The sequence below is a fragment of the Mytilus edulis genome, chromosome 11 (genome assembly GCF_963676685.1).
Source record: "Mytilus edulis chromosome 11, xbMytEdul2.2, whole genome shotgun sequence".
Classification (NCBI taxonomy): domain Eukaryota; kingdom Metazoa; phylum Mollusca; class Bivalvia; order Mytilida; family Mytilidae; genus Mytilus; species Mytilus edulis.
Window position 1 is genome coordinate 64581534 of NC_092354.1, and position 24290 is coordinate 64605823.

The 24290-nt window shown below is 31.6% G+C and overlaps 2 protein-coding genes across 2 annotated transcripts; one reads left to right on the plus strand and one right to left on the minus strand.

Annotated features, from left to right (window-relative positions):
• Positions 1-1674: 1674 nt before the first annotated feature.
• Positions 1675-6558, plus strand: LOC139494485 (galactoside alpha-(1,2)-fucosyltransferase 1-like). Its single transcript, XM_071282645.1, has 2 exons — positions 1675-1689; positions 5899-6558. The coding sequence occupies exons 1-2, from the start codon at positions 1675-1677 to the stop codon at positions 6556-6558; spliced, it is 675 nt and encodes a 224-aa protein (XP_071138746.1).
• A 6417-nt stretch (positions 6559-12975) lies between these two features.
• Positions 12976-24290, minus strand: LOC139496063 (heat shock 70 kDa protein 12A-like). Its single transcript, XM_071284498.1, has 6 exons — positions 24230-24290; positions 22913-23004; positions 21132-21465; positions 19212-19433; positions 17313-17466; positions 12976-14960 (listed from the first exon to the last, which is right to left on the minus strand). Exons 3-6 carry the CDS (start codon positions 21441-21443, stop codon positions 13903-13905), a joined length of 1746 nt encoding a protein of 581 aa, XP_071140599.1. The 5' UTR covers positions 21444-21465; positions 22913-23004; positions 24230-24290; the 3' UTR covers positions 12976-13902.

A 24290-nucleotide genomic window follows, 5' to 3' on the forward strand; every position in this document is an offset into this window, starting at 1 on the left:
CACAGGGTTGACACTACTAAATTCAATCATTGTCAAATTGTTACCTATTGTAGTATTTTAATCAGTAAGACTTTCTAAGATAACAATACGAATACTAAAAATCTGGACTAAAAATAATGTGTATATAGGAACCGTTTTCAATTTGTTAGCGGGCTTGACATAAAACAGTGAATCAAAGAATTCAACTTTATTTATAACTAACATAGGACAATGCTGTTGATTAAAAAATACTCCATTCCAGGAACTTTTGTTATCCAAATAATTAATATTACCAATAATTGATAAGTTCCAGTTCGACGGGTTCAAACAGAAAGATTTGAAAGCAGAGAAAACTGTGTATCTTATAATCGGCATGACTTTATCAGATAAAAAGTTATACTAAAATAAGGCTTGCGCATAGTTATATACTTTAATTCAGTCACGGACCCGCGATATCACGGGTGTGTTCTAGTACATATTAATCATATATTTAGTAGTAAATCTAGTAGTTTTGAATATTTGATAAATAGTTTGCTGTTTAATCTGTTCTACTCAACTTTGTTGTGAACTATTTATCGCATGCATACCAATTATCATAACCTAATCGGATTTCTCATTGATGACAGTAGTGATTCCAACTAAATCTACATAAAGTCCGATGTTTGTGTGAAACTTTGAATTTTAATATTATTTATAGTTTCAAAGTAGTCTCTTGTTTTTCTAAAGTTAGTTTATGCACTTCAACCTTGTACTTGTATGGCTTTATACATATTTTGATATGAGCGTCACTGATGAGTCTTGTGTAGACGAAACGCGCGTCTGGCGTACTAAATTATAATCCTGGTACTTTCGATAACTATATTATTGTTACTTTTTTTATAAACATACTCTCACATCAAACTCTATATTTGAAATTTAGTCCATGTTTTGACAAATTTATGTTTGGAAATATCCATTTGACATGGATCGTTACTTATATAACATCCAGTCATTGTATATATATTAGTGTGCTATGGTAAATTTTTGCATATTAACTTGTCATTCGTTTTTGCTAATGTTCATTGTCAATATGCCTTTTTGGTTATTTTTGTGGACATATTTTGTTTTTGTTTTTACAGCGATTAAGATATTGACTGCTGTACCCCTATTTTTTGACATTTTTACCTAATATGAGGCAGGCATTACCTGTGAATGGAGACGAAGTCTGTATGATTTTTTTTTTAAATCAAACATGTTAAAAAGAGAAACGGAAATACCGTAACGTTTCCGATTTTGGTTCTGTTGTTAGGGATTTTAGTTGTGACGTTATTTAAGTTATGACGTCATATTCAATTTAAACAAAGAAACGCTGAGTGTCATCAGGTAACGTTTTTTTTTTTTATAACAAACAACTTCTAAAAATGAATAAGTATTAAGTTCCTTTCTTAGACTGATATATATACATTTTATTCAAAGTCTCGTGCAAACAAGACCGGAAACGGAAGTAGATTTCTGCGCAGATCCGGAAATTGAAAAACGCGACAACAAAAACTTTGAATGATTTTTAGTTCATTAGTACAATGAAAAATTCGGGAAAATTTCCCTATTTTTAAATTTTTTTTATTGAATTTTCTACTGTAATAGGGGACTTCGTTCCAATATTATGTCTGTTTGTTTTGTTCAGACATTGTTCTCAATATCATTATGGAATTTAATATGACTGTCATGCAAGTGAGAGATTTATCAGCTATAAAACCAGGTTTAATCCATCATTTTCTACATAGGAATATGCCTGTACCAAGTCAGGAATATTACAGTTGTTATACATTCGTTGATATGTTGAGCTTTTGATTTTGCCATTGGACTAGGGACTTTTCGTTTTATAGTTTTCCTTGCAGTATGGTATTTTTGGTATTTATTTTTTATTATAAAATCATGCCATAACATTTTGTTTACTAATAGTAGTGACGATACTAGTTGATTTCCTGCAAGACGTGCCTATCTGATGGTCTAGGTTGTTGGAGGTCCTGCATTTATTTCTATAGTTTTGGGGGTATATTTATTTTGTCTCATTGAATAATGTGTATTCCTTAAAATTATTTATGTTTTAATAAAAATTACTTAAAATTAGAAATTACTATTAAATTTATCTGTGATATACAATTTCGTTATTTTGCAGATCCGTCATTTCTGTCATAAGTTTTATATTGATACTATTGATTTTTATTCTCTATTTTCCAATGTTATTGTTTATACCTGGGCACCCAATTGTTCTCTTTTATTTAATATTTTAATTATTTGCTAATAAATAGAAAGAACGAAAGGCTTGAAAAGATTTCTAGTTATCTAGATAGCTAACAATGATCGCACACACATCATCAACTAAGTAAAAGTCTTCCTTTTTTAGGACGTTTTTCTTGCTATTTTTGTTAGTTGGATTTGTATTTATTTTATGTTTTTGTTTTCTAAATATTCATTTATTTATCTTTATATTTTATTTTTTTTCTGTATTATTGATTTCTCTATTTCTTCACTTTTGTGTCTTTTGACATAAATCCATATATATATATATATATATATATTAAATAGATATACCAATCTATACATGCATGCTTATACATATATTTTGTATTATTTTTCTATAAATGTTAAATGGAGAAGACTCCATAAGTCTGTTTGACTTGTGTCTTATCTATTTTGTACTTGAACAAATAAAATATGTTTAAAACTAAACGAAAGCAGTAACATGACATGTCGTTAAATAAAGGCAACAGTAGTATACCGCTGTTCAAAACTCATAAATCCATGGACAAAAAACTAAATCGGGGTAACAAACTAAAACCGAGGGAAACGCATTAAATATAAGAGGAGAACAACGACATAACACTCTGATATTGAGTTTGTTATATACTATCGGATATCAAACGGCCACCAGCTGTGGTATCGACTTTGTGGTTATAAACATTGCAAAACCAGACAAATAACAATTATACATTAATATAAAAAAGATTCATACGAGAATTTGCCAATGGAATTTCTTAATATAAATACAAAAATAATCATACTGGCATTACAAATCGATATAGATAAAAATTAGAAAATAATTCATGGAAGCCATAAATTGTTGGAAATTTACACATGGCCTGGGCCGTGATATTCGAACTTTATCCTGAGCCTTAGCGAGGGATTAAATTAACGAATAACGAATAACTGTTTAATTCTTCTAATTCTCAAACCCAACATTTGCCATTTTTAATTTGCACGATTTTCTCGTAAGCTTCCGTAAAATCCAAAGTTGAGGAACTACTTCAAACTAAGGAGCCGCCATGTTGACTTGATAAAATTAGTACATATGCAAATAATGTGATAAGTAAAAGAATAGAAAATAAAACAAAACCTATCTCAAAAATCAGTTTTAATACAATATCATACAAATTTCGATGGTTCCCGTAACAGAAAACGTTCAACTTTAGCGGTTTCATTTGTATGACGTCATGTTTTGAAATGACTTAAATGCGCCAAAAAAATTAACGGACTTTCGCAGAATTTTATCTTATTTTTATTTTATTGATTTCTCCGAGCTCTTGTGCATTACTTCTTTTTATTATGCATCCGAATAAGAATAACAGTTATTTTGTCTTTTTTTAATTGCACTTTTCAAAGCAATAAAATCGGCAAAGGGTCTGCAAATAGGTTCCAATACATATAGATTTACGTGGGAAGTATATTGTAACAGCCTGTTTATGTATATCTCTGAGTCTGCGCTAAGTATAAATATATTGAGAATTTTATCACGGTGTTGTTTACAAAGCGGAAGAAACACGTCATATTAGAACACATTTTACATGTAACATATGTCGAATTATTTCCTAAGTATGATATTTGATTATTTATCAATTAGTTTATACATTTGACTATTAAACGTCGACTATGATATGTACCATGTTGAAGTATGCCAGCATTGTCACAACTGCACATTGATATGCAGAAGACATTTCTTTACATACCTTATTTATCAATCCATAGTCACAATTGTACATTGTTATGGAGAGGAAACTTCTTTACATAGGTCAGTTACAAATCCATTAATTTTCTCATTTTTGACCAGTACTTCTTTATTTAGTTAATCAAAATATGTTTAAAAACAAGTAGTAGTAGTAGTAGTAGTAGTAGTACCAGAGCCCGATAAAGCCACAATGGATACTTTAATTTATCCAAAGTAATCAAAGCTGTCTTACATCAGAATACATTGAGTGTGTCGGTAAGGCTATAAAGTTTGGTTTGCTCGCTTGTTAGCTGAACCGTGAAAACAGATTTTGGTTAGGTATACCACATTCCTTTCGAAGTAGTCTAGACCTCCAAATAAAAAAATGGTTATCTATCGGACTAGTCTACTCTTAACCGAGTGCAGTTTACATGACCTAATAATGACTTCGACTAGAAAACAATCTAACCAAAAATATAACCTTTACCTACACACTCAATGCATTCTGCTGTAAACGCTTTCAAATCTAGATGCTTTATCTTCTCTCCAGACCAAACATGTTTAAGTTGTTTCACTGGACAAACAATGCAGATAAATGTTTTGATATGCAATTGTTTACACCTATCTTAAGTCAGGAATGTGATGTTAATTAGTTGTTATTTGGTGGATTATAAGTGTTTCGTGTGTCTTGTTTTTCTTTATATAGATTAGACCGTTGGTTTTCTCGTTTGGATGGTTTTACACTGGTAATTTTTTAGGCCCTTTATAGCTTGTTGTACGATGTGAGCCAAGGCTCCGTGTTGAAGACCGTACTTTGACGTATAATGGTTTACTTTTACAAATTGAGACTTTGATGGAGAGTTTTCTCATTGGCACTCAAACTACATCTTCTTATACATTAAGTTGTCATAAACGCTTTCAATCAAATTTAAATGCTTTATCTATTTTCAAGAACAAAAATGTTGTTTCAGTGGACAAGCAATGTAAAAGAAATAGATATGCAAGCATTTTTTTTTATTATGTCTACTTAAAATGTCTACTGCAATATAAAATCTACATCACTATCCTTATACTTTTGCAGTGATACCAAAACTTATGATTTTATATGCTGTTACATAAGTTTTTGAAATGACATAATCTCAAGCGACACACGAATTTCAAAGAAATACTTAATACATTTAATTCTTCCTGATAAGGTCATGTGACATGTTCTTATGTTTTGATATAAAGTGGATACTGGCGCTTATATATGAATGATAAAGTAACACATGCGCAATCAGGATTTATTAATTGTGAGCTTTCTTTTTCGGTGTTATTAATTGTATGCTTTCTTTTTCAGTGTTATTAATTGTGAGCTTTCTTTTTCAGTGTTATTAATTGGGTGCTTTCTTTTTCAGTGTTATCAATTGTGTGCTTTCTTTTTCAGTCTTATTAATTGTGTGCTTTCTTTGTCAGTGGTATCAATTGTATGCTTTTCTTTTCAGTGTTATTAATTGTGTGCTTTCTTTTTTATTGTTATAAATTGTGTGCTGTCTTTTTCAGTGTTATCAATTGTGTGCTTTCTTTTTCAGTAATATTAATTGTATCTATACTACATGTACTAGTTGCACATCTATCCTTCTCTGTCATCTTTAAATCGAATAATACAAAATGCAGGAAACTTCAACATTGGAACAATATTACAAAAAAAATGTCGAGAAATACCGGTAAAACATGCTCATTACATAAATACTACCACTAATAGTTTCAATTAAAATGAAAATAAAAACACGAGTAATATTTCGTAATTGTGTCCTGTTTTTAGATCAAGGTTTGGAAATAACTTATTTCAGTTTGCATCCCATTTTGGTGTTTCGATATCAAAGATTATGCAATTAATAGTAGGTGAAAATACAGAAATAAATCGTGTATTTAACATTGATGTTGATGTACGACCAGACGTGAAAATATTTTAGACATTTAATTACCGCCATGAAAAACAGTCGTCTGCTTACGACGATAGTCTTCTAAGGTTTAACAAGTCACAAAATGTCAGACCGGTTAGTTGTCTACAGTCCTGGAAATATTTTTATGAATTTAGGAACGAACTAAGGAAACAATTAACGTTTCGACGCCACATTCAAATCGAGGTTGAACACAATATTAGGCAAATAATGCAAAAGATCAACGAAGAATCCAGAAAAGTGGTAACTTTAGTAGGCGTCCATATTCGACTAGGAGATATATTCATTAGTAGTCGTTTAAAACAAAATGGTTTGGTTATAGCAACATCAGAGTATTTATCCAAATCTGTCAACTATTTTCTGTCAAAATATAGAAATGTTCTTTTTGTAGTAACTTCACAAAACATGACTTGGGCAAAAGCTAACATGCCCCGTCACGTGAAAAACCAAGTTCAGTATATTGATAGTCCGAAATGGGAGGTAATAGTCGCAATGTTATCACTCTGTGATCATACAATAATAACAGTTGGTACCTTCAGCTGGTGGATTGGATGGTTAACTGGAGGGGAAGTGACGTATAATAAATGGCCAATAAGAGACGGATCAATACTCAGGAAACAATTTAACGAAGATTTTTCTGACTATTTCTATCCAGGATGGATCGGATTTTGAATGTTCTTTTTCTATAGTAAGTTAACAGGGAATCTCCATAGATATAGGAAAATGTGGTATGAGTGCCAATGAAACAATGTAGATACCTTTGTGTGGGAACGAAATACTAACTATTTGTTCTACAGTATGTATTTCTATTCGTGCTCAATTATCTCCCTCTTTAAAGATATGAAAGAGTGGAATATAAAACGATTGAACCATTCTGAAAACTATGACACTTCAATGGTGGTTTATTTTATGAGTATGACAATAAAATGTATGAAGCCTGCTTGTTAAGGTGGTATGGGAGTCTAAAATAAAAATGATAGAATTAGTTCATACTTTGCCAAAACGTAGTATCTATTGATATATGTTCAAAAATATAATAAAAATGATAGGTCACCGCGCATTTTCTCATGCTACAGGACGTGACAAAATGACACATTTTGTATGGATTATACAGGAAAAAACACCATTTTGTTATTAGATACTAAACAAAATAGAATTGTTAAATACTTAAGGATAAGATGGCTTTCAGACAATGTTTTGAGAATATCAAAAGAAAAGATATGGTCACCGTACGTTTTTTCCGGCTAAAATACAAAACAGGAAAATTTCATGTAGAATCCTTCAGAAAAATGCACTGTTTTAGAGTTACCTCCCCTTAAAATGCCAATTTAATTTTTGTTTTAAACAACCAAAAATAATCAACATTTGCAAAAATATTAATATTCATAAGTTATAATCTTATAAATTGGTTCTTTTAAATGAAAATTCACATTAAATATCTGCATTCCTGAATCAAATTTTGCTAGCTTGATAGAAAATATTGACCTTTGATTCTCTGTTTTTACAATCCAAGATGGAGGAAGACACCCATACCACCTTAAAGTGGTACATAAGAAAACACTCTCGAAATGTTAAGATGATTTGTTTTTATCGCTATTTTTTTTAAATAGATATACCAATCTATACATGCATGCTTATACATATATTTTGTATTATTTTGCTATAAATGTTAAATGGAGAAGACTTCATAAGTCTGTTTGACTTGTTTCGTATCAATTTGTACTTGAACAAATAAAATATGTTTAAACCTAAACGAAAGCTGTTTATGTCGTTAACTCTGATACTGACTTTGTGATATACCATCGGAGACAAAACGGTCACCAGCTGTGGCATCGACTTGGTGGCTATAAACATGGCCAAAACCAGACAAATACTAATTATACATCGATATAGAAAAGATCATATGAAAACATAGATATTAAATTTCTTGAAATCATGATTTGCAAATTTTGGTTCAAATGAATGCATATTAATCTTATTTGCATTATAAATCGACAGAGATAAAACACATTTCAATATATTTACGAATTATTTCATAATTATGATAGTTTGATTCTTGATCGATTAGTATATAATACATTTGACTAATTAAACGTCGACCATGACATGTGACATGTTGAAGTATGCCAGCATTGTCACAACTGCAAATTGATATGAAGAGGAAATGTCTTTCCGTACGTTAGTTACCAATCCATGGTCACAATTGCAAATTGATATGACGAGGAAACTTCTTTACATAGGTCAGTTACAAATCCATATTTTTTTCATTTTTGACCAGTACTTCTTTATTTAGTTAAACAAGATATATTTGAAAAAAAAAGTAATAGAGGTAGTAGTACCAGAGCAAGATGATGCAAACATGGAGGCTTTTATTTATCCGAAGTAATCAAAGCTGTCTACAGCAAAATGCATTGAGTGGGTAGGTAACGGTAGAAAGTTCGATTAGCTTGCTTGTAATCGGACCGTGAAGTTATTTTTAGGTTAAGTATACTACTCCCTTTCGGAGTAGTCTAGACCTTCTATTGATATCATGAGTATTATTGATAAAAGACAACGAAATAATACATTGCTTGGCAAACGTATCAGTCAAATCAACGAGTTAAACATCGTATAAATTATACACTTGGTAATCTCCTATCTATATTTAACAACAATGGTAGGCATCAATTATTATGTGAACTGGGTCAAATACCTATTAGTAAATTACACGATATTTTCAAGGAGTGTGACACCATCTCTTTCTTCAGCCCACTGTAGGAATATTCGTGTATAATTACAGCTTTTTGCCACCATAGGTTGTTCCCGAGTATCGACAAACCTGAAGTTTATAAACGTCTTTTTTTAAAAACTAGATATAATAGCAGAGGTATTGAATTTATCAATTATCTAGTATATTTAATGACTCTACCGTTCAAAACTTTATACCTCCCAATTTCGATAACATAGAACCACCTATAATTTCATACACATACAAAAAACCAGCAGAAGTTTAATTTTAAATTGTACGTCGGTAACATTAGACGTGAATGTATAATTAATACTCCCTTAAATTAAGACTATAAATCGTCTAAGTTTAGATATGTCCCCTATGGCCATGGACCTCGATATCGTTCAGGAAAGAAAGGTTAAAAACTTTTGTAAAAAGGACCAATATAACATCCTTCATTTAAAATAGATTCGAAAGAGTGTCGTCATGTCAACAAAGATGTTCTTTCTTCGTTTTGTAAAAAGTGGAAGATTTTTGTCCATCTTATGATTTAAGCCTTTTTCAACTGATTTTTATAGTTCGTTCTTTTGTTGTACTGTTATACCACTGTCACAGGTTAGGGGGGGGGGGTTCCGCTAATATGCTTTACCCCGCCATATTATGTATGTATGTGTCTGTCCCAAGTAAAGAGCCTGTAATTCAGTGGTTGTCGTTTGTTTATGTGTTGCATCTTTGTTTTTCGTTTATTTATGGATATAAGTAAGGCCGTTAGTTGTCTCGTTTGAATTGTTTTACATTGTCATTTCGGGGCCTTTTATAGCTTACTAGTTGGTATGGGCTGTGTACATTGTTGAAGGCCGTACGGTGACCTATAGTTATTAATTTCTGTGTCATTGTGGTCTCTTGTTGAGAGTTGTCTCATTGGCAATCACGAAAAACGTTGTTGACGTCAGTGTCCTTGATACAATTGTGTTTATGAGCTAATTGACAAAACAATGTCAGTCAATCAGAAGACCCTTTACATCCAAAATTGAATTATTTAAAGAAAACAGAAAAGTATCTAAAATGTTCAGGTGACTAAGTGTAACCAATGTAACTGTTTAATCTCGCCACATAATATTGGTTGTTATCCCGTGTTGTCGCTAATGGTTGTTAGTTGATGTCTGTCATATTCGTTTTTCGTAAAATTGTTTTGTTATATACTTCGCTGATACTTTTCTCATTTGAAATGTCATTGTCACGTCAGTCGATGTCCGTCTATATTTGACTGTACATTATAGGTTTTCCTTATCTCAGAAGACCGTATGGTGGCCAAACGTTACTTAAATCCACTTCATTTGCACTGCAGTTGATAGTTGTCATATTAGTAATCATACCACATGTTCTTATGTTTTTATATAAACTGGATACTGGTTTATCCTGGTACCTTTGACAACAATTATATATAACTGAGGACGTAACACATGCGCAATCAGGATGATAAGAGTGATTATTATCGAGTATAATATAGTGATTTGATCAACAAGGCTCTTCAACTTTGTTCTTTATTAATCTTTTTCTAACTTTTTTTTTTATTCGAGCTGATGAGTTTTGTAGACGAAGCGCACGTCTGACGCAAATACAACATTTATATTCTAGTATCTATGATAAGTTTATTCTAAACAAATACGATATTTTTCGTTGTGTGAAACAAATCACTTTCATTCTTACTAATTGTTTTTAATAGTGTGTTTTTTATTTCAATTTTATTAATTTTGAGCGTTAATTTTCAGTGTTATCAATTGTGTGCTTTCTTTTTCAGTGTTATTAATTGTGTCCTTTCTTTTTTTGTGTTATCAATTGTGTGGTTTCTTTTTCAGTGTTATCAATTGTGTGCTTTTCTGCAGCGTTATGAACTGTGTGATTTCTTTTTCATTGCTAATAATTGTGAGCTTTGTTTCTTTTTAAATCATATCAATTGTGTGCTTTCTTTTTCAGGTTATTAATTGTGTGCTTTCTTTTTCAGTGTTATCAAGTGTGTGCTTTCTTTTTCAGTGTTATCAAGTGTGTGCTTTCTTTTTCAGTGTTATCAATTGTGTGCTTTTTTCAGCGTTATCAACTGTGTGATTTCTTTTTCATTGCTAATAATTGTGAGTTTTTTTTCTTTTTCAATCATATCAATTGTCTGCTTTCTTTTTCAGTGTTTTTAATAGTGTGCTTCCTTTTTCAGTGTTATTAATTGTGAGCTTTCTTTTTCAGTGTTATCAATTTTGTGCTTTCCTTTTCAGTGTTATCAATTGTGAGCTCTCTTTTTCAGTCTTACAAATTGTGTGCTTTCTTTTTCTGTGTTATAATTTTTATGCTTTCTTTTTCAGTGATATTAATTACATCTATACTACATGTACTAGTTGTACATCTATCCTTCTTTGTCATCTTTAAATCGAATAATACAAAATGCAGGAAATTTCAACACGGGAACAATTTTACAAAAAACTGTCGAGAAATACCGGTAGAACATGCTCATGACATAAATACTACCACAAATAGTTTCAATTACAATGAAAATAAATACACCAGTAATATTTCGTATTTGTGTCCTGTTTTTAGATCAAGGTTTGGAAATAACTTATTTCAATTTGCATCCCATTTTGGTGTTTCGAGATCAAAGAATATGCGATTAATTGTAGGTGAAAATACAGAAATAAATCGTGTATTTAACATTGACGTTGATGTACGACCAGACGTGAAAATATGTCAGACTTTTAATTACCGGCAGGAAAAACAGTCGTCTGCTTACGACGATAGTCTTTTAAGGTTTAACAATTCTCAAAATGTCAGACTAGTTAGTTGTCTACAGTCCTGGAAATATTTCTATGAATTTAGGAACGAACTAAGGAAACAATTAACTTTTCGACGCCACATTCAAATCGAGGCTGAACGCAATATTAGGCAAATTCTGCACAAGCTCAATGGAGAATCCAGAAAAATGGTAACATTAGTAGGCGTCCATATTCGACTAGGAGATATATTCATCAGTAGTCGTTTAAAACAAAATGGTTTTGTTATAGCAACACCAGAGTATCTATCCAAATCTGTCAACTATTTTCTGTCAAAATATAGAAATGTTCTTTTTGTAGTAACTTCACAAAACATGACTTGGGCTAAAGCTAACATGCCACGTCACGTGACAAACAAGGTTGAATATATTGATAGTCCGAAATGGGAGGTAATTATCGCAACGTTATCACTCTGTGATCATACAATAACAACAGTTGGTAGCTTCAGCTGGTGGATTGGATGGTTGACTGGAGGGGAAGTGACGTATTATAAATGGCCAATAAGAGATGGATCAATTCTCAGGAAACAATTTAACTATTCTGACTATTTCTATCCAGGATGGATTGGATTTTGATTGGCAAAACGATATGGGTCGGAAACTAGAAACAATTTTGCGAGAACTATACTGACTATTTCTACCTAGGATAGATTGGATTTTGATTGTTCTTTTTCTATTGTAAGTTAAAAGGTAATCTTTTTGTGAAGCAAGAACGGAATACTAAAAATTTGTTCTACAGTATGTATTACTATTCGTGCTGGATTATCATCCTCTTTTAACATTTAAAACAGTGGAATATAAAAAGATTGAACCATTCTAATGACAGTATCTACTGACATTAAAGATAATATTTTATAATTTGATTTGCGTGAACATTGTTAAATAGATACATTTTTCATAGTTTAAGACTTTTTGTTAGATATTTGAAATCGTCTAAATCGATTTGTGTGGTGCCATTTAAAACTGCAATCACATACCCCTATATGTGAAATTTTTACCTTTTATGTCTGTTTTGATCACATCGTTGTCAATATAATGGAATTTGATGCGACGGTCATACAAGTTTAGCTAGCTATAATTCCAGGTTTTATCAACATAAGAAAAATGCCTGTACCAAGTAAGCAATTTGACAGCTCTTATACATCGCGTGATGGGGGTTGTTTTTGCAAATCGATTAGGAACTATCCGTTTTGAATTGCCTTGGAGTTCAGTATTTTTGTGATTTACTTTTTATCCCTAATTTGAAGTTCGAAGTTTTATGACACATTTTTTTCATAAAAGCCTTATAATTTTGTCCTACTTTTGAAAAAAAAAAGGTTCCAGTGATATATGTATGAGCGAATCAATTTCCGTCAAATTTCAGTATCTTATATATCTCAATACAAAGACCTATCGCCTTTTCCATTTTTTTCAGTTTTGATCAATTTATAACAGTCTTTAAAAATCTCTGTATTTTGAAAAGAGGAGTAAACATCCTTTTAACTTCCACATATTATTCTTTAGATGATGAAATTGATTTCATTTGTTTTTGCGTTGGCCATGTAATGTACAATGAGTAAAACCAAAGTAAAAACTAAACACATATTTATTATACTTAAGAAAACATATTTTAAATTTCAATATATTAGTAGATAATATCATGGGAAATCTTATTTGCTCAAATGCATGTACATATTTTACCATGAAGTGCTAGAAGATAGAAATAAAATACCGAAACTCCAATGAAAAGTTGCAAATGGCAAATCAAAAGCTCAAACATATCAAACGAATGAAAAACAACTATCATATTCTTAGCTTGGTACATGCATTTTCTGAAGTAAAAAAAAATAAAAATATAGAATAAAACAAAAAATAAAAATATAGAATGAAACTATAACAGTCTTTTAGATTAACAAGAGAGGAGTCTAATGCCTCGTTCACACGTAACTTTAATTCGAATCGAATGCGAATCAAATTCGCTAATCGCGTTCACACACTCTTTAATTTTTTTTTTAATTCGAATTGATTCGAATTGGCTAATTCGAATTAACTAATTCGCATTAGAAATACGTTTTTGTTAATCCGAATTAAAAATTAACGTCGTTAGGACAGTAAAGCGAATTTGATGCGTATTCCAATTCGAATTAGAATTGACGTTAGGACGTTAAATGTTTCGAATGCGAATTAAACTAATTCGAATTAGTTAATGCGAATCGAATTCGAATTACGTGTGAACTCAGCATAAGAACTTATTGTTCAAATAATAGTTCACAACAAGTATAAAGAATTATTACATATAATGAGATGAATATATAACATAGGTGAATATATCTTTCTGAAACATGTAAAACATGTGGCAATGAATGAAACTGAATTAAACTTTGAAATAAAAAGATTTAGTTCAAATATGAATATAAGGAAAACAACGAGGTAAAGATAATTGCACGATAAAAGTCAACATTATAGCTTATACCTCAAAAAGTCTTTTCCGTAACCAATTTGATACGCGATATGATTAAATTAGATTAAACTTTGCTGATATCGCCTTCCCAGAATTTCGATCGTGAGCCTTGAGGTCAATTTCTGTATTTCCTAGTACAAATTCTACGTCTACCCAGCGTCGATCCTTGCAGGTGTCTATAAAGGTGATTGTTGGTTTACAAAGCAAGTAACACGTATCATCGACATAACCTGGTGTTGTTGCCTCTTCGGATACATACACCATAATGTCCATACTGACCTGGTTTTCGAAAGGTGTAAAGAAAGATTTTTTAACTATCATTCCAGCTTCAACGCTCTCATTTTTCTCAACAATAAGAGAAAAAATGTTGTCACATCTTTCTTCCCCTTCCATAACTACGTGATGTTTTCTATCATACTTTTTTTCATTCCAAGGAAGATTTGTTTTGACACCATAACTACATCGCATGACACGTGATTGTATATAATCTGGCTTATGACCGAACAAAACGGCCCCTTTCAACACTGACAGACCAGCCTCATTTGGATTTATTATTCTCTGATCCGGAAACGCATTTCGAACAGCATCTTGCATTAGCTTGCATTCTGAAAATCCACCAACAATTAACACATGTGCGACGTTCTTCAGTGACTTATTTCGAAAAATTTCTCTCATTAGAGATATGACGCCTTCAATTGAAGGCATAAAGAACGTTTTGAAGAAATCAACGCTTATACGAATTTTACCCCCCTTTGTAAACATTATTTCTTTTGAATATGGTGAGTTTTCAAGCAGAGACTTTAGATTCTTTTGGAGACTTTTTTGGCACATTTCATCAAGTGCAACGAATGGGATTGCCATGGTTACCTTGGTTTTATTTGATGTTTCAACAGCTCTTTTTTGGGATTCAAATTCTCGAACGAGATCCAAATACGCAATCGGACATTCTTTTTTCAGTAAATTTATGATTGTATTTCCGAATATTTCTTCAAATACCTCAAAGAATCTTTTATCAATCGATGTTCCACCACAATCATTTCCTATAGCTCTGTGCTTTTCTTTCAGCCGACCATTTGCTACTTTCTTGTGAACTGTTATGTCTGCAGTTCCACCTGATTGTACATAAATATCAACATCGACGTTTAACTTGAATGGTTCATAAATTACCTCAATGGCTAATGGAAAACAGCATAATAAATATTTGAAAAAACTAGAGGTTCCAAGGAGCCTGTGTCGCTCACCTGAGATTTTTATACAATTGATACATGAAATTATATAACTGTTATACTTTTGCTTTAGTTTCAGAAGACTTTTGTGAAAGATTACCACAAATTTATGAAAATTGTTAAAAAATTTGGTCATGTTGACCTGTTTGTAGATCCTACTTTGCTGAACATTATTGCTGTTTACAGTTTATTTCTATCTATTCTTTTACACATTGTCCAATTTGCTCTACATGCTTTAGTTTCAGAAATATAAGCCAGAAACTGCATTTTACCCTTATGTTCTCTTTTAAGCCACGTCGGCCATATTGGTTGGCAGGCGGGATCATCGGACACATTTTGAAAACTACATACCCTAATGATGATTGTAACTAAGTTTGGTTGTATTTGTCGCATAAGTTTCAGAGGAGAAGTTTTTGTAAGATTACAAAAAATGCGAAAATTTTCTAAAACTAACTTTAAAGGGCAATAACTCCTTAAGAGGTCAATTGATTACTTTGTTCATTGGACTTATTTGTAGATATTACTTTACTGAACATTATTGCTGTTTAAAGTTTATCTCTATCTATAATAGTTTTCAAGATAACAACCACAAACTGCAAAAGTTCCTTAAAATTACAAATTCCGGGGCAGCAACCCAACAACGAGATGTCTGATACGTCTGAAAATTTCAGGACAGACAGATCTTAATCTGATGAACTATTTTAATCTAACAGATTTGCTCTAAATGCTTTGGTTTTTGAGATATAAGCCAAAATCTACATTTTACCACTATGTTCTATTTTTACCATGGCGGTCATTTTGGTACGCGGGCTGAGTCATCGAACACATTTTTTAAACAAGATACCCAAATGATAATTGTGACCAAGTTTGGTTGAATTTAGCTCATTAGTTTCAGAGGAGAAGATCTTTGTAAAAGTTAACAGACGACGACGTAGGACGGACGCCAAGTGATGATGAAAATGTTATTAAAGATAATAAAACCAATAACTTCATCCATCGGAGTTTTAACATACACTTATGTAACAATTTCAAACTTAACTGTTCTAATAAGAGGCCCAGATACCAAAGAACATTCAAACTCATGAATCGACAAAGAATTGACAACGCCATGAAAAAAAAAGACAAAAAAGACATAAGTGTACAAAACATAATTTAGAAAATTAAAGATTGAGCAATAATTATCCCGGCAAAATCTATCTTTCATGTAACCAGGTTAACCCTCTTTCTGACGACGGGTCATGCGTGTCAACACCGAATGTGCAGAAGGGACACATATGTGCATGCTTTAGTTTATGCAAACTTCTCAATACTGCTGTATTTCTTTCATTTAAGAGTCCGGAGATATAATAGTGTAATATTTTTTTTAATTGGTGTCTAAATGTAACAGTCATTACAGTGTGATGTCATTTTTGGGCATGTGACGTTACAGACGTCGAGCTGGCGTATTGTTTGGCACATAAAATATAACCTTGAAAAACTACTGACAGCAAGAGATTTTCCAATATGCATCTGCAAAGCGTGGACCTTAATTACGCTTTGTTTAATACGAGTTAAAATAGCTGGTTCGGGTAAGGTGAAATGTAAAAATGAGGCTGTACATATACCAAATGAAATACAATAGCATCTGAATGGACTAGAACAAAGTAAGATACTCATATACCGTTATCGCTCTGAACACATATATATGTTTTATTTATAAAAATTTATCAACTTTTAAGAAATCCAAAAGCTATTTTTTTCTCATTTTCAGTGTTACATAACGTTTCGTGGTCCGAAGCCTAACCGAAGGCAGTTAACTCCGACAAGCGCTCTAATAACATAGGGGCTTTCAAGTCAGGAGAGAAAAAGCTCATTGTTTAACTTATTCTGCAAAACGATTTCAGAATTTTCATACCAGACAATGTTATTCGGGAAAGGCCGATCATTGCAAGACCGACTAATCTAAATCTTTGTAATTGCATGCGTCAGTGTTCGAAGAACATTGTATTAGAATGAGATTTCAATGAAATAAATATATCCAATTGTTGACATAAATATATATGTACATGTACCAAAGACGAAAATATGAAATGTTAGAAGGTGTAAACCAGAATTTATAAAAAAAAAGGTTCTATATAATGTAACAAATACTACACCTATAATTGCAACCGTCAGTCCTGGAAAACATTTGTATTGCAATGAAATAGATATATTGTTGATATAAAATATATGTTTTATATAATGTAACCAATACTTAACCTCCTAAATCAACAACCATATACTCTGTCCCTTCCGATGTCATAGTGAATCCTGGTTCAGAACCCTTCAACTTCTCAGTGGATAAGTATTGGCAGAAAATTGATGCCGTCTCTGGTTCAAGTGCGAGAAATAAGTTGTCTTTTGGTATACCAGCCTTGAATATAGGGAAAACTTGATTAATAATAGAAAAATATTGCAATATCTCATGGTAATGAACTGTAATGAAATAGGAGATGGTAGGTAACTAGATTACAGGCATAAATTTTCGACCGACAAGGAACACCATATATAACTATTGAACTGTTTGCTGGTCCCCTTCCTAACACAAACGGTATGAGTAGACGTTCTTTCTCGGGGTCATACAATTTTTGCCAGATTCTCATCACGTTGAGCATTTAATAAGTGAAGTTTTATGTGTTTTGTGAAGTGTTGTTTGACTTTTCGTCGTTTTTCGTATTTTTGCCACGGTTTCGTTTTCGACAATTAGAAATAATTGTATTATAGTCGTTGAATTAGTTTTTACATTGATTTGTTTATCTAGATATCACTTAAGAAACACATTCTTATCTCGTTTGAAACGAAATCATCATTTTCAATAGTTTTCTAATTACGGACTTTCCGTTTTGAACTTTCCACAATCATTGTTAAAGGTATGATATGGGCGACCCGTGTTTTCGAAATATAAAAAGTATATTAAATCTATCTTGTAACTTAAGACAAATTTTCATAAGATATAATTCTTCGAACATCCTTATTTATATTTTTAAATTGTGTTTTCATATTGGCATGTAAGCTTCTTAATGTTTAAATTAAAGCAAAACGTATCAATTAAGTCCCAATTTGTGCTTGTGTTTATAATACTTAGTTATAAACTACAGGTGTATCCCAAAAGATAATTTGCTCTACAATGCATTCAACGAAAATGCTAACGTGAGTTAAATTTCTTTAAGTGTAAAGCTGTCCACCAAACTTTGAACAATTCGATGATGAGACAACATATTGTATATTCTAAATGGATTCAAAAACATTGAATATCGGTAAATAAACTAAACATAGATACTAGCATTGAAAAAAAGATTGATATTTTTTGAAGGCGCGTTTCGTCTACAACAAACTCATCAGTTATTCTCAAATAAAAAAAAGATAAAAAAAAGGCCATATAATAAACGAAGTTGAAACAATTCGTTAAATTTCGTTAAATACAGCTAAGGTAGTATATTCCTGCGGTAAAAAGCCTGAGTATTTAAAAATTCAAAGTTTTTTTAAACAGGTAAATTAAATATATAATTATTATAAAACTACTGTAAACTCTAATTCAATAAATTAAGCATTTATTACCAACTTATCACTATCTTGTATGTTTTTAATTTTAGTTTCTTGTGTATATTTCAGAGTTTAATATGACGTCCTTTATCAATGAACTAGTATACATTTTTGTTAAGGGCCTAGTGAATCGCGCCTCCAGGTGTGGGAGTTTCTATCGCTGCATTGAAGACCCATTGGTGGCCTTCGGCTGTTGCATGCTCTTTGGTCGGGTTGTTGTCTCTTTGACACATTCCCCATTTCCATTTCTCTATTTTATTATTGATGATTTCATACACTATGTAAAATTGTTGTATATATATTCCCATTAAAAACAAAAACAAAAATATTTATGGAGACATGCTTATAATATTTGAAAACAGTTTTATCGTCTGGTATTTAATGCAATTTAATGTCGTAATAATTTTTGCTAATTGTGAATTTGCATCGCGGATGATACATGACAACTGGATATCCTTTCTGACCTCGCCTCGCTTAGAGTTCGAGCGATCTTCTAAAAGCTTTTGATGTCTCTCTTGCGTGAGTTACTGTAAATGAATTTACGACTTTTAAAATATCTTATTTGTCTTTACATACCGCTTCAGCACAAGACCTCATAAACTTTTTGGCTCTATCCGTCCATATTGCAGGAACTGTAAGGACCCATCGAACCTCGTTGTGTCTTACGACATTTCCTTGATTTTTCAAAACATCTAACAAATGGTTCACTAAATATTGGATTGATAATTTAAACACATCAAAAGCTGGCAGCTGTTTCTTCTCGGTAACATCTTCTAGCAGCATTCCACTTGTAATATTCTATTTTTATAAATATAATGAAAACATAATACACAATTGTTTTAACAAATGAAATTATTGTATTATAAAATTTACTGTTCACAAAAGTATGAATTATTCTAAATTCTAAATAATAATGATGTTTTTGTCCCAGGCGTATTGGTTACATTTTGTTTTGGGACTTTTGGCCCTCAGTGCTTTTCAACTTTGTACTTGTGTTGGCTTCCAAACGTAGCGTCACTGGTTAGTCTTGTGTGGACGTTGCGCACGTCTGGCGAATTAATTGTTTAAACTGGTTCATTTGTTGGCTATTATTCATTTGTTTCTCTGTCCTATATTTTCTTTCATTTATTTGTATTGTAGTCCTGTCATGTAATATTGTCATTTTAATGTTACAATTAACATTGCCATTAAAGCGGAAGATTTTGAATGCCATAAAACCAGGTTCAACCCACCATTTTTATTTCAAAATGCCCTGTCCCAAGTCAGAGAAATGGCCATTGTTATATTATAGTTCGTTTCTGTGTGTGTTACATTTTAATGTGTTTTTCTGTTGTGTCGTAGTTCTCTTATATTTGATGCGTTTCCCTCAGTTTTAGTTTGTAACCCGGATTTGTTTTTTCTCTATCGATTTATGAGTTTCGAACAGCGGTTTACTACTGTTGCCTTTATTTGTAGGCATGCATGATTTATCATTTATTACTCTTATGAAGTTTTTTTGTTATTCGTTTGCTTCGACATTTTACAATGTGTATTTTTTTAATAAGCATGTCTCAATTAACCGTCATCAAGAACTACTGAAAGCTTAAGATGTATAAGGTTGTGTGTGTAACATAGCTTAAAATATGTCATCTAAAGACCACTTCAACTTCCACTTCCAAGGGACTTTCTTTTTTGAATGTTCCTATGAGTTCAGTATTTTGGGGATTTTACTTTTCCAATTAATTACTACATGATATTCCAACACCATGCATGGCAATATATGGTCCCCTACAGATTAACAATTCCTAGTGAAAATATTGAACACTATCTTTAGGTAATGACAACATATGAAAAAGTTTTCTTTCAATAAATTAAAAAAAAAACCAATTTAAACAGAACGATCATATGAACGGAAGAAAATTAAAAGTTGATCCCTACCTTGTCATGGTTAAACTATATAAAAAATAACAAATCGATATCTTTAAGTATGAAAATTAAGTACTGACAACTGATTACTTGAATGAATTTTCTAACTCAGTCCAAGAACCATATCTCTCCGCAAAATCATCACACCAGAAAAAAATAAAAAAGTTAACTGTGGCTGATCAAGGTGTAACTATAAACCAAATATAAATCAATTTCTTCAAGCTCGAAAATAAATGTTGAAAACCGATTTGGCGGACTGATAGACAGACGGACGGATAAATTGATAGCCTCTACGCCCTTTCGTCTTTGCCAGAAGGTGAGTAAAATAACAACTGGAAGTCATTCTACACAGCCAAGCAGGAACCCCTATTCGAGGATCCTACTATCAAAATGATGACGTTCAGGATATAATATATTTGTTCTACAACTCCCAATATCAAAACTTACTGGCTGTATTTCAATCACAAATGAAAGGAAGTTGTTGTCTTCTGTGTATGACAGTTTTTTTATGGTTTTAATTTGGAAGAAGATACCTAGCGTTGAACGGCTTTTATTAAACCAACGAATAAAAAACTGACAATAATAAAGTACCTTGTTATTGTGCAGATTCATTTTGAAGCGCTCAAAAAAATAATATTCTTCGTGTTCTTCCTCATAAAGCAAGTCTGTCCACTGATCCTCTGCATCGAACCCAAAGGCTACAAACTCTTGTTTGCTATCTAATAATAGACATGTTGGTGTTTTTAATGACATAAATTTTTGGCTTCCAGCCTTCCATACTGGGTTAGCCTGTATATCTAATGGTTGTTTTAAAAAATCACTCCGCATTGAAAATGCATAGCCGGAGTACGTAGTACCAAAGTCTAAAGCAGCAACCATTAGGTATTTCTCTGAATCTTCCATCTTTTATCAATTTGTCCTAAAACTAGAAGTATATATTATATCATTTATAATTTTCTGTATGAATACCTTTTATTTGTAAAACTCTTTTAAATAGATATATAAATGGTAATTTTACATTGCTTTTCGTAGGCATGTTTAAAATTTAAGAATAACCCTCTTCTAGATCAAATATTTTTTTTCTTCAAATCTGAATATCACTTTCTGGATTTTGTTAACATATGGACACAATCTGCGTCCATTTCAGAAGAACCAATCCAAGGATTTTTTTTTATTACCTTGATTTCAGGTTTTGTATTTCTGGAAACTTTTAGTAAGGAAATTTAAATTTTCTATAATTTCTTTATAGATTCGGTTATAGATAGGGTTCGGTATGGGTTAAAGGTTCTTTAAAGGTCAATCCTTCGCTGTATATTGAATAATATAAAAACAAAACAAAATGTAACACAATAACAAAAACGATTAGGAATCACATAGGGCAAATAACTACTTCTGAGATGGAAGTAAGGGTAGTAAATTAATCCCTCATTCTTTTTATGAAAAGTGGACAACGACGCGAAGATATAGTGCAATATCTAAAAAATCTAAAAATTCACTTCTCTGAAAAAGACAGAAGAGATTTTATTCGAAATTCAAATGAAAAATAATCATCCATGTTACTATACAGTCTCAACGACAGTAGTCTATATCAAGTTTCACGGATACCATCATGATGTGGTTGACCGGAATATATGTGTCAATGTGAGCACGCACCAATTGCTCTGATCGTGACACACATTTCTTTACTATGATGCTTATTTTCCATGAGCCATGTGGCGTGGTACAGTGTTGGAAAAGGAACTGTTAACCATTCCGGAGAACCCAAGATAAACCTTCTTTTTGGTTATATTCTTGATTTTCTATTCAGTGTTCTATGGAATTTAATTAATGACCCCCCCCCTTTTCTCTTTTTATTTTTTTTTATCAAAGTGCAATCTGGTTTTCTTTTACAGTAATACCCGGCAAAACCAGGAATTTAATATTCTCAATTTTTACAATTTATATGCTATCATTGATAGTCATTTGCTAAATTATATTCTGTCCTTTTATGTCTGTCCGTAGATTTTTTTGAACAGACTAAACGAAAGCCTTCATCAATTATTTAAACATTACTAGTTTGGAACGAACAACTTTGTTATGATGCAATTTTTAATGATATATTATTTGAGTATGACTTGAAAAATTCAGTGATGAAATATAGACTATACTGTTTCTATAAGACATAAAATGAATAGAAAGGGTTTTTATTTTTTTTAAGAAATGTTATTTTCAATTTCTAAGTGAGTTAGACAAATCGATCCGATTTTTATATTATGTGTTTAACCATGTACTACTCGTTGTAACATATCATGTATTAGATTGTAAACAAAGTATTAGTCTACCGAGATGGAATTAATAGAAGGCAGATAAAATTTAAGGGATATTAATCTCACCTGTAAAATCATCGTTTCATTTCTGTCTGGTGTGCCTGTTTCCCTTTGGTAAAAAATGATTCGATCTACGCTAAATAAGGTTATTTTCTGTCCTGAAATGTGAATATAATATTAACCTATTGCTTTGCAACCGGCCAACCAGAAAATTGATGCAAAGGTTCCTTAATGTCAAGAGAGTGTGACACTCATTCTATACCAGGCACAGCCACACTTTTGTTCTCCTCTGAACATTTGAAGATCCTACTAATCAGTGTGATACTACGATAATTTAACGTTCCCGACCAAATCAAAAGTGACTTATACTTCTTTCACAATCGTACCCAAGCTCCACTCGAGCAACATTTTTACTTGGTAGTTCATGAACGACCGTATTTGTGTAGCCCGATCAACTCCAGTGGTTTACCTCTTACTTTATTGTGTTTGAGAGTGAAAAAGAAAAGTTTTTTCACGTTAGATCGACAAACAAAGATAACAAAACCACAAGGAAACTAAGGGTAATTAATATAAACATAACAAAGGTAAACCGAACTTCCAAGTGTTTCCGTATTATATATCTATAAATCCTTATGGCAGTGCAAATAATATGCTGGAGTACCAAATGTTTAAAATGGTTAAGGGTCTCGTTGAGGAGTTTTCAATTTCTGAATTGTTAAAATTTCAAAGGCATTTTTCCTTATCTTTTCACCGACTCTTATTCTGTAAAACACTCTTGAAAAAGATGCTACTTTATTTTCTTGTTTGTATAATTATACGATATTTATATTCTGTATATATCGTTCTTTCTTTAGTATGTATTGTTTTAATTAATAGTTTTATTTTCTATTTCTAATCTTTATATTTTGCACCCCATTATTCTCTTTAATTATAATTGTGACTAATTTTTCTCTATTTTTATTTTTTTGCTATTCTCTATCCCGCTAACCGCATCACGACCCTCTTGTTGATATGGTAAACACAATATGAGAATATTTAATATAATAATATTTCGAATGATATCATTAAACTACCCTCTTTTGCTGCTTAAAAAGTGTGAATAGGTCAAAGTTAATTTTATATTACTGCATTTAGTCAGTTAAATAAACAATAAACATGATTAATATGAGGGTTTGAATAATACAGAAAATGTCTGAAAAAAACATTTTTGGACAATATAAATGTGTGGAAGATAGTGGCATGCAATAACCTACCGCTGCTTTAAATAGAACTGAAAGTACATATGAAATTAATATGTTACCCAGTCAATATTGAATAATGAAATGAATTAAACTGGAGAAAATGAAACAACTGTTTGCTCAAAACATTAATAAGTTTACTCACTCGTCACACACATCAAATGATTAACACTTCCTGTTACAAACTTCGTAGTTAGTCTATTTAT

Excerpts from the sequence above, each read along its gene's own strand:
- LOC139496063 (XM_071284498.1), bottom strand. The coding sequence starts at position 21,443 with ATGGAAGATTCAGAGAAATACCTAATGGTTGCTGCTTTAGACTTTGGT. Across the intron at positions 17,467-19,211 it reads TGAGGTCTTGTGCTGAAGCG|GCTGGTATACCAAAAGACAA; the intron begins GTATGTAAAGAC and ends CCTATATTCAAG. Across the intron at positions 14,961-17,312 it reads TATGGTTGTTGATTTAGGAG|GTGGAACTGCAGACATAACA; the intron begins GTTAAGTATTGG and ends ATGTACAATCAG.